Here is a 13,887-nt window from a genome sequence, read left to right on the forward strand (position 1 = left end):
ATTATTTGAAAACGATATGCCTCCTTCATTTTTCATCCTCTTCACCAACCATCACGAGATACTCATCAGAAAGTAGCATATCCCGTAATTTTATTCAATTCCCATAACACCCGTCACCAATCTCAGCAATCCTTTCTGTATCACCACACATATACTCCAAGATGTGTCACTGCGACATGACCGAAATGAAGTGTCCGATGTGCGGGAACATATCGCACTACTACAGAAACTATGATCCCTGTGACAATAAATTTGCGTGCACTAAGTTTTGTCCAAATTTAGATGTCAATTACTTGGGATCAAGGGTCGTAGACTGTGATAAATGCACCGTACTTTGGGACATCTTCACTAACATACACCACATGTATGATCAAATAGAAGAAGGCGTGGAAACAGAGAAAGAAATGCAAGAGGAATATCAGCAACAGCTGTTGAAGGAGAAGCTTCAGCAAGAACGAGGGGAAAGTGAGCTGGAGTTAGAAGAACCGAAGAAATAAGTCTAAGGGGGTGATGCAAGGGCTTAGAATTGCAAGAACCTGAACCTGATTTCGGTGGTTCTGCCGTAGTTTGCCGTAAGTAATATGCTGTCTAGAGTAGATTAAATAGTAGCCTAATACACGATGAGCTTACTATCTAAGTATTTGTTTTTTTGTGAAGGTTCAATCAACCTGTTTTTTCCTTTGAGTAAATCTATGTCCGTTTTTAAATGGTAAGACGGTTGAAGGTTGGAGTTGACTTGTTGCTATCTGATATACAAAGACGAAGTAATGAGTATTCGGATGCAACCTCGAACTCGATTGGCTGAAATTTGGCTGCTTATTTAGTCCTATTGGCCTTGTTCTATACATTATAGCGAGGGTAGAGACTGCGGCCAATTAAAAATCAAGAAGGTTTATCCATGTACTATTATGTGGTACGATACCCTTGCACTGTGGGATCTGACAGGCAGGGCACTTATAACACTAACCTAGGCTATTGTTGGAGTGTGAGCTGACACAGCTTACTAACCCAATGTTGGTGAAGTCCGAAATAAATATCAAATCCCAGCATTTTAATTGGCTAGCAGGAACATTCTGACGAGGAATCCTGATCCTTTCGCTCCCTTCCGCTCCCTTCCGCTTACGATCCGCTATAGACGCGGATACGGAGTTTTTGACAATGCCATCAATTATCCACTATCTACTACTTGACCACATTCTTTAAATAGCCCCCCCCCTCACATAGACCATCCTCTTTCGCTACATAATATATTGCTGTTGCTAGTACCTATACCACATACCACATACCTAGGTACGCATCATGGCCGCCAACCGTGAAGATACGACCTTACATCTGCCGCGCATCCTCTGTCTGCATGGCGGCGGAACCAATGCTCGTATCTTTAGGGCTCAATGCCGCGTAGTGTCACGGACGCTAGAGCCTTATTTCCGCATGGTTTATGCCGAGGCGCCTTACGAATCTGGCGCCGGCCCGGACGTGCTTTCGGTCTATGCAGAGCACGGTCCATTCAAAAGGTGGCTCCGCTGGCTTCCCGAACATCCGGAATTAGAAGACGAAAATGCGGTTGCAGACATTAACGCCTCTCTAAAAGATGCTATGGATGCTGATGACCAAGCGGGCGCCACCGGCCCCTGGGTTGGGCTTCTTGGATTTAGCCAGGGTGCCAAGATTGCCGCAAGCATATTATATCGGCAACAGATCCGATCCGAGAAGCTAGGGTCGGCGCAGGCCGGTTCGGACTGGAAGTTCGCCGTTCTCATGGCCGGACGGGCGCCTATAGTGAACCTAGACCCCGAAGTATTCAAGTCATCCATGCTAAGCGAGGCGTCGCAGGTCGGCCTCACAGGTGCACCAGACTTAATGGAAATGATGAGCGGGAACCACATCTTGAAGCTTCCGACCATCCACGTTCACGGACTGAGCGACCCGGGTTTGAATCTGCATCGCGAATTATTGGAAGAGTACTGCGATCCAGGGACTGCTAGATTGATTGAGTGGGATGGTACGCATAGGGTGCCTCTCAAAGGAGCTGACGTGCAGCCGTTGGTAGAGCAGATATTAGATGTCGCAAGAAAGGAGGGTGCCTTGAAACGTTGATAGATCTCCTTGTTGCAATTCTGGGTACGGTGCAAGGGCGGCTATGAAATTTCATAATTTTAAGAAGAGGATTGATTTCATACCATACAATTAATTGGAATAGAGGGGATATCATCCGAAGATTGAGACTGCCACCAGAGTAGACTTAGACAAACCAACACCAACAGTCAGTGGACATGGGATATGACACATAGAGGCAACATGAAAACATTATGATTGACTACACATGACTTGCCTGTGTAATGACTGTAGGCCCCCCTTCGATGGCATGTACTCACATTACAGCGAAATGTACGTAATTCCCCCCTATAAAATGTCGACTAATAAGGAATTCACCAAATGCAAACTCAAACATCTGCTTTTAGGGACATAGCAGATGACGCACCTGGACATGTCGGATGAAGAAGGCATTGTTTTTAGATGCCGAGAGCCTGCCTGTATCTCCACGTCTTTCAAGCTAGAAGTTAAACGATATTGACGTATGAGATATTAGCATCGGTGTTGGGGATACGGTCATCATACTCGTCACATATACACTAAGCCAAGCTTCATACATGATGTGGTTCTACGTTGGATACCATGGACGTTTTACTATATAAACATGTCTAGATCCGGAACTCTCCTGCCTTGCTTTATGTCCGCCTTACACACACAATAAGTACTACTTTGCTTGCCAACAGGTACCTTCACCCCTTTCGCCTTATCGACAATAAAACTTCTCGACTTGACATCTAGCCAAGATGATGTTTTCAGGCGCGCCCTCCACTATCGAGGACATAGCAGGCCTCAATATCGTTCTGGAAGATATTAATGATCTTGAAACCGAAGTCAACGATAAAATCATCGAGGACGAGATCCTATCTAGCAAGAAGAGGGAAATGTATGATCAATACTGCGAATACATAGTCGATACCTACAAGAAGCTCAAGAAAGCCGAAGATTTGAAAGTCTTCCAGGGCAGAGATGAACAAGAGAGAATCCAAGCTGGAATCAGAACGCTGGAGTCGGTGGAGTCCAAGATCCAGTATGCATTGGAACGAAGCGATGCGCTCGAAGAGTCCGATTAGGATCAGGATCGAGGCCAAGTAGGAGAAGGGCAGGAGTTTCTTTGGGCCAAATAAATGGAGTTGGGTACATTAATACCCTACGCGTCCAGGCTGGTCTAGCCAGACAAAATCACACTGTTTTTCCGTTGATTGTTTTACGCTGATTTTCCCACTGGGCCACTGGGCCACTGCGGTCTTTTATCATAGCTTGGAAGAGGTTATCATGCTTCCCTGATACCGTCAACTACGAATACTTATTATTAAATATATTTTCACTACTAAATCATGCAGAGAAACTGTTTATTACGGTGATATTGCGACACTGTAGGCCAATTTATATACTATAAGTTAACTGAGGTTGGTATATTTACTATCAGGATATTAAGTATCGGAGTGTGGTATGATAACTTCTATTACCCAAAATAGGGGTCGCATCACACTAACGGATATGCACCTGCAATTGAGTATCTTCAAGGTCTTAGATGTTTCTCAATTCATCGAAACTTAGCTATTATATGCGTATATTCATAAGCCACCATCACCTTAATGCGCAAATCGGAAATCCAACCGCTTATTACCCTCGTCAGTTGTCGTCGACAGATACTCTAATTTCTCCTCCGCAGTCATAGCATTCCATTTTCTATCCCTATACCTATTCCTGAGAACGTAGTACACCTTAGTGAGGATGTATATGCCAATATTTCCGGCAAGAATAGCTATGAGTTGTCGATTACCCCGGCGGTAGAGTGGCGCGTCGTCTGCCCGATAGATATTCGATGCTATGATCCCGCCGGCCTGGCAGAACATGTTGTAGCATGCAGCCGAGACCGTACGAGATCTCACGGTGTTGGAATTCCGGGAGTTCCACGCGACTTGAATAGCATGGGCTAATCATCGATCGTCAGCACATTCTCGAGAATACAGGACAGGGGTTCGGAACGACGTACCATTCGGGTACGCTAGTAAGAGCGTTGTCACGGTCCAGATGACCCATCTACTGGCGCTTGCCGTATCGGCCACATTGAGATATATCAAAAAAGGCAGGATCCATAATTGCCCAATCATTGCAACAAAAGTGAGTTCCCCGAAGATTTCAGCTGCGTACGTATTTGCAAGCATCGTAAAGACTATATCATGCATTTAGCGGATTTATATCATCATAAAGGGTACTCGGGTTTCCTTACTATGGATCACCGTATACGGAATAGACAACAGATTTGACGTGAAGGTGTCAAACTTCATCTGCCGGAGTGAGAGTGTCAAGTACTGCTGTTCTGGGACGGAGGGGATCTGGAAGGTAAGTCCGATGATGTACAGCGGCCAAAGATCGAAATCCTTGAGGCATTTCCATAACAGCTTCGGAGTTATAGGCTGGCGATTGTGCATACCGCTCTTGCTCGGGTCTTCTCGAAGCACTCGATTGACGATGATAGTCTCCTCCCGGGGTGTAAACCAACCTTTTTTCCCTCGAAACCAGCTAGCTGTCTGACAGGGGCCAGCCGGCATCAGGACGAATGAGAACAACCCTACGATCAGGGTTATCAAAGCCTCCAGTAAGAACAACCAGCGCCAGCCAGAATACCCGAGAACTCCTCTCATCTTCAGAAGACCGGCGCCGATGAGCGCCGAGAGGATGTCGGCGACGCTCATCATAGTCCAGAAAAACCCGAGGCGGATGGTCAGTTCGTGGTGTTTGTAGAAGTATGAGAGGTATAGGATAACCTAGATACAAACAGTCAGCATCAACTTAGTTGAAGATCTTGGATGCTGGGCTACTCACATCAGGGATGAATCCTCCCTGGATTATTCCTAGTAGAGCCCGCGTTGCCAAAAACGAGCTCCGACCCGAGAGCCAGAATTGGCCCCCAGCCGCGATGGACCACAGAACCATCTGAGTCGGAATCCATCGATCAGGCCCCATCCACTTAGACACAAGCTGGGAGGGTAGTTCCGCAACCAAGAATGATAACTTGAACACGCTGTTTCCGAGATTGTAGTCTATAAACTCATAAGCTCGGTGGATATGAGTGCGATCCCATAGACCAGACTCACCGTTCGTGGACAAATGAAGATCGTTAAGAAAGTCGTCCGTCAGGGCTTGTGATATATTCGCTCTGTCCAACTCGAGCGCCATGAACATGACGCAAGCCCATATCATAATTCTCCAGTCTATCTTCCGGACAATCGCATATTCCTCCGCCCACGTCCACCGTGCTTTCGGATCGAAACGGTGAACGTTTTCCCTATTGCCGGATGAGATTCCGCCAAGTTTTGCAAAGTCAGTGTAACATACCAGTCATCGTGGGGTTGGTATTTCTCTACCGTCTGGGGATCGTCAAATACACTAGGCTATACACATGTATCCGTTAGTAACTTCCGTAGACGTTATGTTTGGTGTGTGAAATTATTACTTGTGTCGCGATCGCGTTGATGTCGAAGTCTTTGGTACGTTGAAACCAAAAGCGCCTCTCTTGCTTCGGTGCTCCCAATGGCGGTACGCCGTCACTATCGAGCGAGATAGTTGACTCTGTAGGCGTCTTTTTGTCTCCAACAGCCTGGACGAGAACGGTTGCCATTTTGGCGCAGCGTTCGCTTAAGAAAGTGAAGTTGGCCGATCTTATCAAAACAATCCCAGCACCTCGGGACTGGCGACTTATATACGCCTAGTAAGGGGCTGGAAGGAGGGTACCACGACGCTGGTAGAATGGTATCATTGATAATGATAATTAGCTATGCACTACCCTATGTACTACCACCAGCTAGGGATCTGGCTCAGGGTCCCCGGGCGTGGGGGGTGCCAGGTCTGGACCTGGAAACTAGTTTTCTAAATATCTCTAGCACACTCAAATATCTAGGTAGAGACTTATAACATGTTCTTCCTTATCCAGGATGTTGACCCTCCTCACATGGGAGATGATGCCATTCTATATGCAGTGATGGACATTGCAGAACGCCTTAGTATCACGGATATAGCTCGCCATATCCGATGCTACGGTCTCCAATGAAACTATAGTGTTTAAATCCTGCAGGTACAAGTAGGTAATGTAGCTAAGGATGTCATGTAGCTGCTATATACAATTTAATCTTCACCGGCATGTAAGTCGTCAACGTCAAGATATTTATCGACTAATTTGTCATATTCAATCGCAATAGAAGCACTACGTTAGAGGAAGTAAATACTTGGAAAAGCAAAAATTCCGCAAAGCTATGTAAACTGTGCTCTGGTAAGATTGATGATGACAATTGGAGATGGAATGTCGCGATGTGTCGCCATCGGGTCTTTTTCCGATTATCAGTTATTGCTCAACTCTGATTGGCTCCATCGTGGAACTGGTGTGTTGGTACTCATCCTAGCACCGAAAGAAATTCGGTAACTTTCCATCTCAGCACAATATTTCTGATAACAATTTCAAATCCAGTATTAAGTTTCCTATCCATTAAGTTAGTCCATACTTATTCATTCTCAAGCGTCGACAAGGTACGCGATCAGTCGTGGTTTAGACCCACAGCTCCACCTAACTCCGTTGCTCAATTAGGACGCAAGTAACGCTTGATGAAAGTCTGTTGATTTTCGATAGACAGTTAAAGCGAAGAGCTAAAACACATTAAAAACTACTAGGCCAGTTTATCCTAACCTACTTCTATAGCTAAGCCTTCTGGGTACTAGACTTTCGATGAGCCGTGGGGTGATGATATGAGAAGTTCCAGCCAGACCTAACTTTGAAAATTCCGATATGTTGCCTACTAGCTAGAGGCTAGATAATTCAGCTCCTGATAGATTAACGCAACCTGGGCTCGTGAAAATAAAATATTGACATATATCTTTATCTAAGCTTCAGAATGCCTCATTAAAACAATTTAGTTAGATAGGCACAAACCAACTCTCAATATTTATATCTATACTTTACGTACAACTCTAGTGGAGGTAGAAGATGTGTGTGTTTCGCCAGATACGGCATGATGCGAACCAGGAGCGGAAGGCAACTATTTTATCCAAGTATCTAAAAGACGCCAAGAAATCAAGTCTTATATTGTTTTACAATAACGATGATGATAATCAAGGTACTCACGTAACTCTATGCAAATAATATCTCTAGTATAAGGGGTATGCGGAACGGAAAGTAAAACGTTAAATACTTATCATTACCGCGTTTTGGTCACCTTTTTACGTTAAAGGGGAAAATAGTTACTGCTATCCGTAGTACCTAGGGGCAGTTGGGAGGTTGCTGGGTGAGAGGTTGACAGGTGTTATCTAGGTGGCAGGTCGGAATAACTAAGGCGGGGGAAACGTCTTGACGGGCAGAAGGTTATAATGCGTAATAAGTACAAATGATTCCGGAGCATACAAGCGAGGCCCCCAGCTTGTACCTTGTGTCCTTGCTGTGCGTAGGTTAGAGGGCAATTATCCCTCGATGATGTCTACCGGGATGACAAATACCACGGTGTTTGGGATGGGTTCCGCGAGGTCTACCGAAACTGACCGGCCCGATCTCTGGATGGGAGTGCTCCCTCCCGTCGGCTTCTGGAGATAGTCTTTTTGCTATTTCTTCTAAACCTCGAGCTTCTGTTTTAGTAATTAAGTCGCGATTGCAGCCGGCGAAGGCGTAGACAGATCCATCTGCGGGCATGTGTGCTCTGGTTCGACACGGGGTACATGCTGGCGGCGGCAGTGCGCTTTGAATGTTTGGCTCAATGGTTATTAGGTAGACTACAAATGAATTTTCAAATATGCAGAGGTAGCCAACTTTTCGAAGTCAACAGTTCAAACTGGAATCGAAAATTCTTCTTTTTTACTTTTTAAGGGAAGCAACATGATTCCAACAAAACAAAAACGTCATAATCCATCCCTACAAGTTTCGAGGTTCAATTTGAAACCAAGTTTGATAAGGTTGACCAAAACTTTCGTCTCATCATATAACCAGTTACGTTTCTAGGTACTTAAGGTATACGGTTTTCTCAACAAGCACCGAGTCACATAGTCAGCCCTGGAATATGTTGGCTTGGGTAGTTTAACGTGATTAGGTAGTCTTGTTCTTGAAAGGATTTCCTAAATTTGAAATGCAAAACATCAATCACTTGGATACTGCTGATATATTAGACACATAAGGCCGTAATTAAGCTGAATGCCTACCATGTATTCCGTCTTATCTTTCGTATGTCACTCTTCGTTTGAAAATTCCCTATCAATATCCATACTTACCTACCTACCAAAAGGCCATCAACTACATAAATTGCTGGTTTATCTAATTAGACATCGATATGCATGCCATAACATCTAAGCGATTGACAGCAAGTCTGTTTTTGTTATGGATAAACTTGATACTATAAAACAATTAACAGTGATTTTATCGCAGTTAGACTTCAAGGCATTTGATAACTTCGTTTCGAAAACAAGGTTACGGTTCCCAAGGTGGAACATTCATGGTGGAACGCAAATGGTGAATATGCTACACGTTGTTTCGGATGAGACATTGTATATCGTTACGTCTTGAAGCTGTGTAGTGAATTAGCAGCTTGAAATGCGTCCAGTTCGAATGGCGAACCTATCTGTAACTTGAACAGGCCACAAGCAAACATTGTACTTGATGCTGTCATCCATCTGGTATTGTAACGCAGCATTTATTTAAACATGCCCACACCCGATATCTCTACCTCCTATAAGCATCCACTTTTTAAACCAAACCATCCACACGAACTTCTTGTTTCCCTAACAAGTTGCGGATAGGCAAACCAAAATCAACACAAAACCAACTTCGACTACGGCAGTTTCCACCATGGACAAGATTGACAAGCTACCTGACATCATCATTATAGATGAAGAGGATATTGATGACCTGGTTGAGGCGATTTCAAAGCTCGAGTGCGACCTTATGGCCTACCCCGGCAATCGTGGTCCTTTATCCTCGGAGGAAGAAAACGCTGTTGACGGACATCTCTATGTCATTGGACTTGCACACAATTCTCTCATGGACGCTAAAACGCAGGAAGAGAAAAAGGCCAGCCCTAGCTGCACTAGTTTGCTAAAGATCGAGCTCGCCTGTAAAAAGTTGAAGGTCATAGAAATACATTTCGAAAAAATCAAAGGTTGGAATTCCAGAGTCAAGGCGGCGCTGGGTATAGATTAAGGGAATACATATCGGGGAGTGGCTACCTTTTATTCTTACAAATCTGTCGTATTCGAAGGGGTTGGGACTTTGATATTTATATTCATCTAAAAGACGTTGAATACTAAGCCAACCGAAATCCTCCTAGATAATAGAATAAAGACTGCGGGTCAATTAAAACTAGGCCTCTCCATTATCATCCAACGCCCTTACCGTGAGCATGTCGTCGATGTCTCGAAGAACCCTGGTCGCCGGACCGGCCTTCTTAGTGCCATTCATGTCGGATAGCCTAACCGCCTCCGACCTCTCAGTATTTCCCGAAGCATTGAGGTACGATCCAGAGCTCCCCGAGTTTCCACCTTTCTTTTTTATAAATCCCTTTAGAACCGGCCACAGAGTAGGTATGTTACCGGCGATAATTATGACGTGCATCTAAAACATATTAGTATGATATAAGATAGAACTTGGCGCCATTATTTAGGGGTTCTCTCCGTACCTCGCACCTATTCCAAGTTAGTTAGCTCCTCAAACGAAGACTGGGCATTTACAACTTACAGATACCATATCGCGATGCTGCTCCAAGTCCACGTTATGTCGTTATGGTTCCCTAGATTCTTGGTACGCATAAAATAGATCTTAGCAATAGTAGCTCCGGTAGCACTGCGCAACTTTTAGTCAACCTGAAAAGGCAGTAATGTATCAGAGGTACTTACAATATGCTACCCCCCATCAAGCAGCAGAGGCTTATCTTCATCTTGCGGCTGATGTTGAGTTGAGTTATTATAATCGACGGGAAAACGGCTAGGACAATATCCATGAATGCCGTGTATGCCGATGGGATGATGCCGCTATAAGAGCTAGAGGATGATTTAGTAAGTAGCTATTCCTATCGATGGATCAATGCTACGTACTGGAGTACGGGGCTTATACAGCTCCCTTTAACTCCAGGGTTCCATTGCTTCTCGATGGGGATGCAGAAACGAAGGAGGACGACTATTGCGATAAAGTTTGCAATAACTAAGATGCCACCTAACGTCCAGAGGCAGGCTAGATGTAGTCGCGTAGCAGCAACTCCAATTAGTCGAGTTAGAAATATCAGGATAGAGATCTTGCTAAGCGTCGCCGATACAAGAGAAAACGAAGGTGCTAGAATGGTATATTTTATTGCCATCTGTCTGCTGTAAGGGTCGGTGATATTTTCGATGTGCCTACCGAGTCCGTAATGAACAGCAGTCGTAACGAATGCCGAGCAGATAATCGCGAATATCTATTTTAGACCACAGTTAGATTTGCCGCGCAGCTCAGATGATGAAACCTACGGCAGCTAAAGTCATGAAGATATCATCCCAGCTGGCTCGGTCGATTATCACTGCGAGAACAAAGATTAACCAACGTCTTCTTCGTGTTGAGAGCTCCGATGGATTGGAAGATGGGTAGATTTGTAGGGTAACCGAACAGACGTATTGTGGTAGCCAGCTTACCCTTTCTGATCCAAAGCCTTGCAGCACAAAAAACAATAACCAATGATCCGAGACCCCAGGCCAGGGCAATCAGTATAGGCGAGTTACTATATGTGGCCATTCCCTCATTTCCTTTATCAGGGCAATACGGATAACCGGTTGAAGTTTTGATGAGTGTAGAGAGAATGGGATGGTGGTAAACGAAAGTTTTGCTGGCTATCCCCAAAGGTTATTATGAAATAGTAGATAGGGTTATAAAGTGACGTAGGCTGTGGGAGACATGTTTTCTTAATTGAAGCCATGCGATCTTTTAGATATAAACCTCGTCAGGAAGGCCTTCCAATCATTAGCTAGGATATCATAGGGCTACTCAATAAGCCCCCCCCCCCCATTATTTGGAGTGCGTGCCTCAATAAAGTCAGATACCAGACCTGGGACCCTACCTCTCATTTTGTGCTATACAGTATCCCTAAAAGTTCATCCGTTTATCCAGGAGAGGCGTATCGCACGAAAGGGAGTATCATCTATTATAAGCACTGGTCAAGATCTAGTAATTATTAACGTACGTGTGAACCTTATCTAATTTTCACCAACTTTATTTGGGGTAGCATCCATTCAGGATTTAAGACGGCCTTACAGAAGATTATGTGGATATTATTTAAAATAGCGATGGCACTGTACTCGGATGACGATGATCGTGCTCCAGTATGACGATAACATCGAGGATTTTCACTCTGCTAGCCTCGTACGGCGAGATAGTACATATATTAGAGAGGCCATCCTAGGATGGTGTGCTAGGGTTATCCTAAGATATCAATGATGCCGGAACGAGGTTTTCTTTTTTGTTCCTTCTTTTCTAACTTTTTTCTCTTGCTTCTAGTCTCGACTAGGTAGTATACTATGGCGAGACTCGTAAATTCTCACAGTAGCTTTGTATTTATAGTGTTTTATTAGCGGAAAGTTTTTTTGAGTAGGATTTGTGATAGAAATTACTTGACAGACCGTTTGAGAAAGTATACTACCGCGGAGGCTACCTAGAGGACTACTAGGGGACGGCGAGATGGGGAGGCTTTGTATAACCTCAGGGGTAAACCGACATCAAAGAGGAGGCAGTCTGTCGTGATACGATAGGGGTGCCCCGTAATGTAGCCGTCAGACACCAAGCCTACCTTATAAGGAGGCTATGCCACCCCGTATTCTTGGAAGGTGTGAGTCAATATTACTAACAATTATACTTGTGCGTATGCCAAGTGCAGGCAAAATTAACTTTGGTTCACAGCTAATTCCTCACACCCGTGATAGGTTGATATCACCTGTCACGATTTTTCTATCAAGGATGATGGTGCTTGTGGTATAGGAGCTGATTCGCTTCCATCGAACCGTTGTGAACCTACGCTGCTTTCATACATAAAGACATCCCTCTAAGCGACCAGTATTACGCATAGGGTGGGGTTGGTAGATGATACTAAAAGCAGACTCGAGAACCCAGCACCGACGTCTACCATGGTCAGGTCAGGGGATTTCCTCCAGTCGTAGCCTTCTAATTTAAATACAGAACTACGTTCTAGTACAATATCAGTGGCATTATACAGCACGGAAGACCCCTTTGTCTATATATCATCATTTAGAAGACGACTCTCAGTCCTTTATATTTCCATTGACTCTTTTTAGGCCCAAGTGCAACTATTCTCCTATTCTCCTAGCACTACATATTACATATTATAATCAATATGCTTCCAGAATCTGAGAGGCTCGAAGCCCTTGAAATCGCTTCTGCGATCACCAAGACGCTATCAGGAAAGCCTGGATCAGATCTCTCCGAATCGTCACGAATAGACGCTTTAGAGGCGGTACGGAAGCTTCAGAACACCTTAGAGAAACCAGGGGATGGGATGCTGAAAGCTGCGTTCGCTGTAAGGTTGATCCCTGCAAATTTAAGTTCAAGGTTAATCAAATTCGGCACAGCCGATGGTCTGGATGTGCATTCGAACTTGTCTTCAGTTGAACGTATTCCGTATGCTCGAAAGGCAGGATGTAGTGTCAGCAGAGCAGATAGCCAAGGAAAACGGCGCCGATGAAAGATTGATCCGTACGTATCGCAAAAACTCTTGTCTGCGCATGTTAACCATAGAACAGGACGACTTCTACGCATACTAACAGCAGCAGGCTACGTTGCCGAAAAGGGTAACGGCCTATACGGATCGACGAAGTGGTCAAGTCACCTAAGCCAGAGAACCAGCGAGGGCATGGTAAAACACTTGTAAGTGAAATCCTGCCAAAACTAGCATATGCTGCTTGCTGATTGTTGGAAGATTCGATTTCTGTACACCAGCTGCGGTTGAAGCACCTAGCTGGTTCAAAAGGGCAGGGTATCAACTCCCTACAGATCCGGCAAAGGGCATTATCCAGGCCACGCATGGCTTTGAAGAGCCTCTCTTCACTTGGTTCACGAGGCCAGAGGCAAAAGAAACATGGGACAACGCAAATACGTTTTTTGAAGGCGACCGAGGCAGCAGCCCGTCTTGGGTTTCTTGGTTCCCAGTAAAGGAGAAGTTACTCGAGGGTTATAACAAGGATCTGCCCGTGCTCGTGGACGTTGGTGGCGGCCGTGGGCATGACGTTGTAGAATTCTACAAGAGGTTTCCAGACGTGGAGGGAGAGCTCATCCTACAAGATCAGCAACTTGTGCTTGATAGTTCCGTCGCTGATTTACCCGCTACGGTTAAAAAATACCCCGTCGACTTCTTCAAAGAAGCCCCTGTAAAAGGTAGAATTGTTACGTCCCACCTGAAAAGACCCCAGGAGCTACATTGCTAATTACCCTAGGCGCCCGTATCTACTATATGAAGTATGTCTTACACGACTGGCAAGACGATGCATGCGTTCAGATATTGAAAAATGTCGCAGCTGCCATGACGAAAGGATACTCGTATCTTGTTATCAACGATATGATTTTGCCTGAAGAAGGTTGTCATCTTTTTCCAGCACAGTGGGATATTTTATTGTTTCTTGTCATTTCATCTCAAGAAAGGGTAGCGAGTCAATGGAAGGACCTCTTGCCTGCTGCCGGATTGGCAATCGAAGGTCTGTATCAACCGCCGGGTGAAGGGCTAGGTATCATCGTGGCCACACTCAAATAAAGTAGTAGCAGACCCCGTACTAATAGTTAATGTGACTTGG

General features: G+C 44.9%; 6 protein-coding genes across 6 annotated transcripts; 4 read left to right on the plus strand and 2 right to left on the minus strand.

Annotated features, from left to right (window-relative positions):
* The first annotated feature begins 1,080 nt into the window (after positions 1-1,080).
* F4813DRAFT_371130 (serine hydrolase FSH) lies at positions 1,081-2,372 on the plus strand. Its single transcript, XM_049244589.1, has one exon. The coding sequence runs from the start codon at positions 1,300-1,302 to the stop codon at positions 2,095-2,097; it is 798 nt and encodes a 265-aa protein (XP_049096216.1). The 5' UTR covers positions 1,081-1,299; the 3' UTR covers positions 2,098-2,372.
* A 336-nt stretch (positions 2,373-2,708) lies between these two features.
* Positions 2,709-3,164, plus strand: F4813DRAFT_398996 (uncharacterized protein; the record flags this gene model as incomplete). Its single annotated transcript, XM_049248115.1, has 1 exon — positions 2,709-3,164. The coding sequence occupies exon 1, from the start codon at positions 2,838-2,840 to the stop codon at positions 3,162-3,164; it is 327 nt and encodes a 108-aa protein (XP_049096217.1). The 5' UTR covers positions 2,709-2,837.
* Positions 3,165-3,686: 522 nt separating this feature from the next.
* On the minus strand, positions 3,687-5,719 carry F4813DRAFT_382713 (MFS general substrate transporter; the record flags this gene model as incomplete). Its single annotated transcript, XM_049245846.1, has 7 exons — positions 3,687-4,030; positions 4,091-4,270; positions 4,328-4,865; positions 4,924-5,141; positions 5,196-5,386; positions 5,437-5,492; positions 5,555-5,719. The coding sequence occupies 7 exons, from the start codon at positions 5,717-5,719 to the stop codon at positions 3,687-3,689; spliced, it is 1,692 nt and encodes a 563-aa protein (XP_049096218.1).
* A 3,198-nt stretch (positions 5,720-8,917) lies between these two features.
* On the plus strand, positions 8,918-9,268 carry F4813DRAFT_392758 (uncharacterized protein; the record flags this gene model as incomplete). Its single annotated transcript, XM_049247318.1, has 1 exon — positions 8,918-9,268. One exon carries the CDS (start codon positions 8,918-8,920, stop codon positions 9,266-9,268), a length of 351 nt encoding a protein of 116 aa, XP_049096219.1.
* Positions 9,269-9,427: 159 nt separating this feature from the next.
* On the minus strand, positions 9,428-10,828 carry F4813DRAFT_392759 (uncharacterized protein; the record flags this gene model as incomplete). The annotated part of the gene is made up of 7 exons (XM_049247319.1): positions 9,428-9,679; positions 9,744-9,750; positions 9,803-9,907; positions 9,961-10,104; positions 10,159-10,514; positions 10,567-10,616; positions 10,729-10,828. The coding sequence occupies 7 exons, from the start codon at positions 10,826-10,828 to the stop codon at positions 9,428-9,430; spliced, it is 1,014 nt and encodes a 337-aa protein (XP_049096220.1).
* A 1,609-nt stretch (positions 10,829-12,437) lies between these two features.
* Positions 12,438-13,847, plus strand: F4813DRAFT_399002 (S-adenosyl-L-methionine-dependent methyltransferase; the record flags this gene model as incomplete). The annotated part of the gene is made up of 5 exons (XM_049248117.1): positions 12,438-12,620; positions 12,673-12,796; positions 12,874-12,967; positions 13,020-13,474; positions 13,534-13,847. 5 exons carry the CDS (start codon positions 12,438-12,440, stop codon positions 13,845-13,847), a joined length of 1,170 nt encoding a protein of 389 aa, XP_049096221.1.
* Between the last annotated feature and the right edge of the window lie 40 nt (positions 13,848-13,887).

The sequence above is a fragment of the Daldinia decipiens genome (genome assembly GCF_022478715.1).
Source record: "Daldinia decipiens strain CBS 113046 unplaced genomic scaffold F4813scaffold_38, whole genome shotgun sequence".
Classification (NCBI taxonomy): domain Eukaryota; kingdom Fungi; phylum Ascomycota; class Sordariomycetes; order Xylariales; family Hypoxylaceae; genus Daldinia; species Daldinia decipiens.

Bases quoted from the DNA above. Each gene is read 5' to 3' on its own strand.
- F4813DRAFT_371130 (XM_049244589.1), top strand. From the start codon at position 1,300: ATGGCCGCCAACCGTGAAGATACGACCTTACATCTGCCGCGCATCCTC.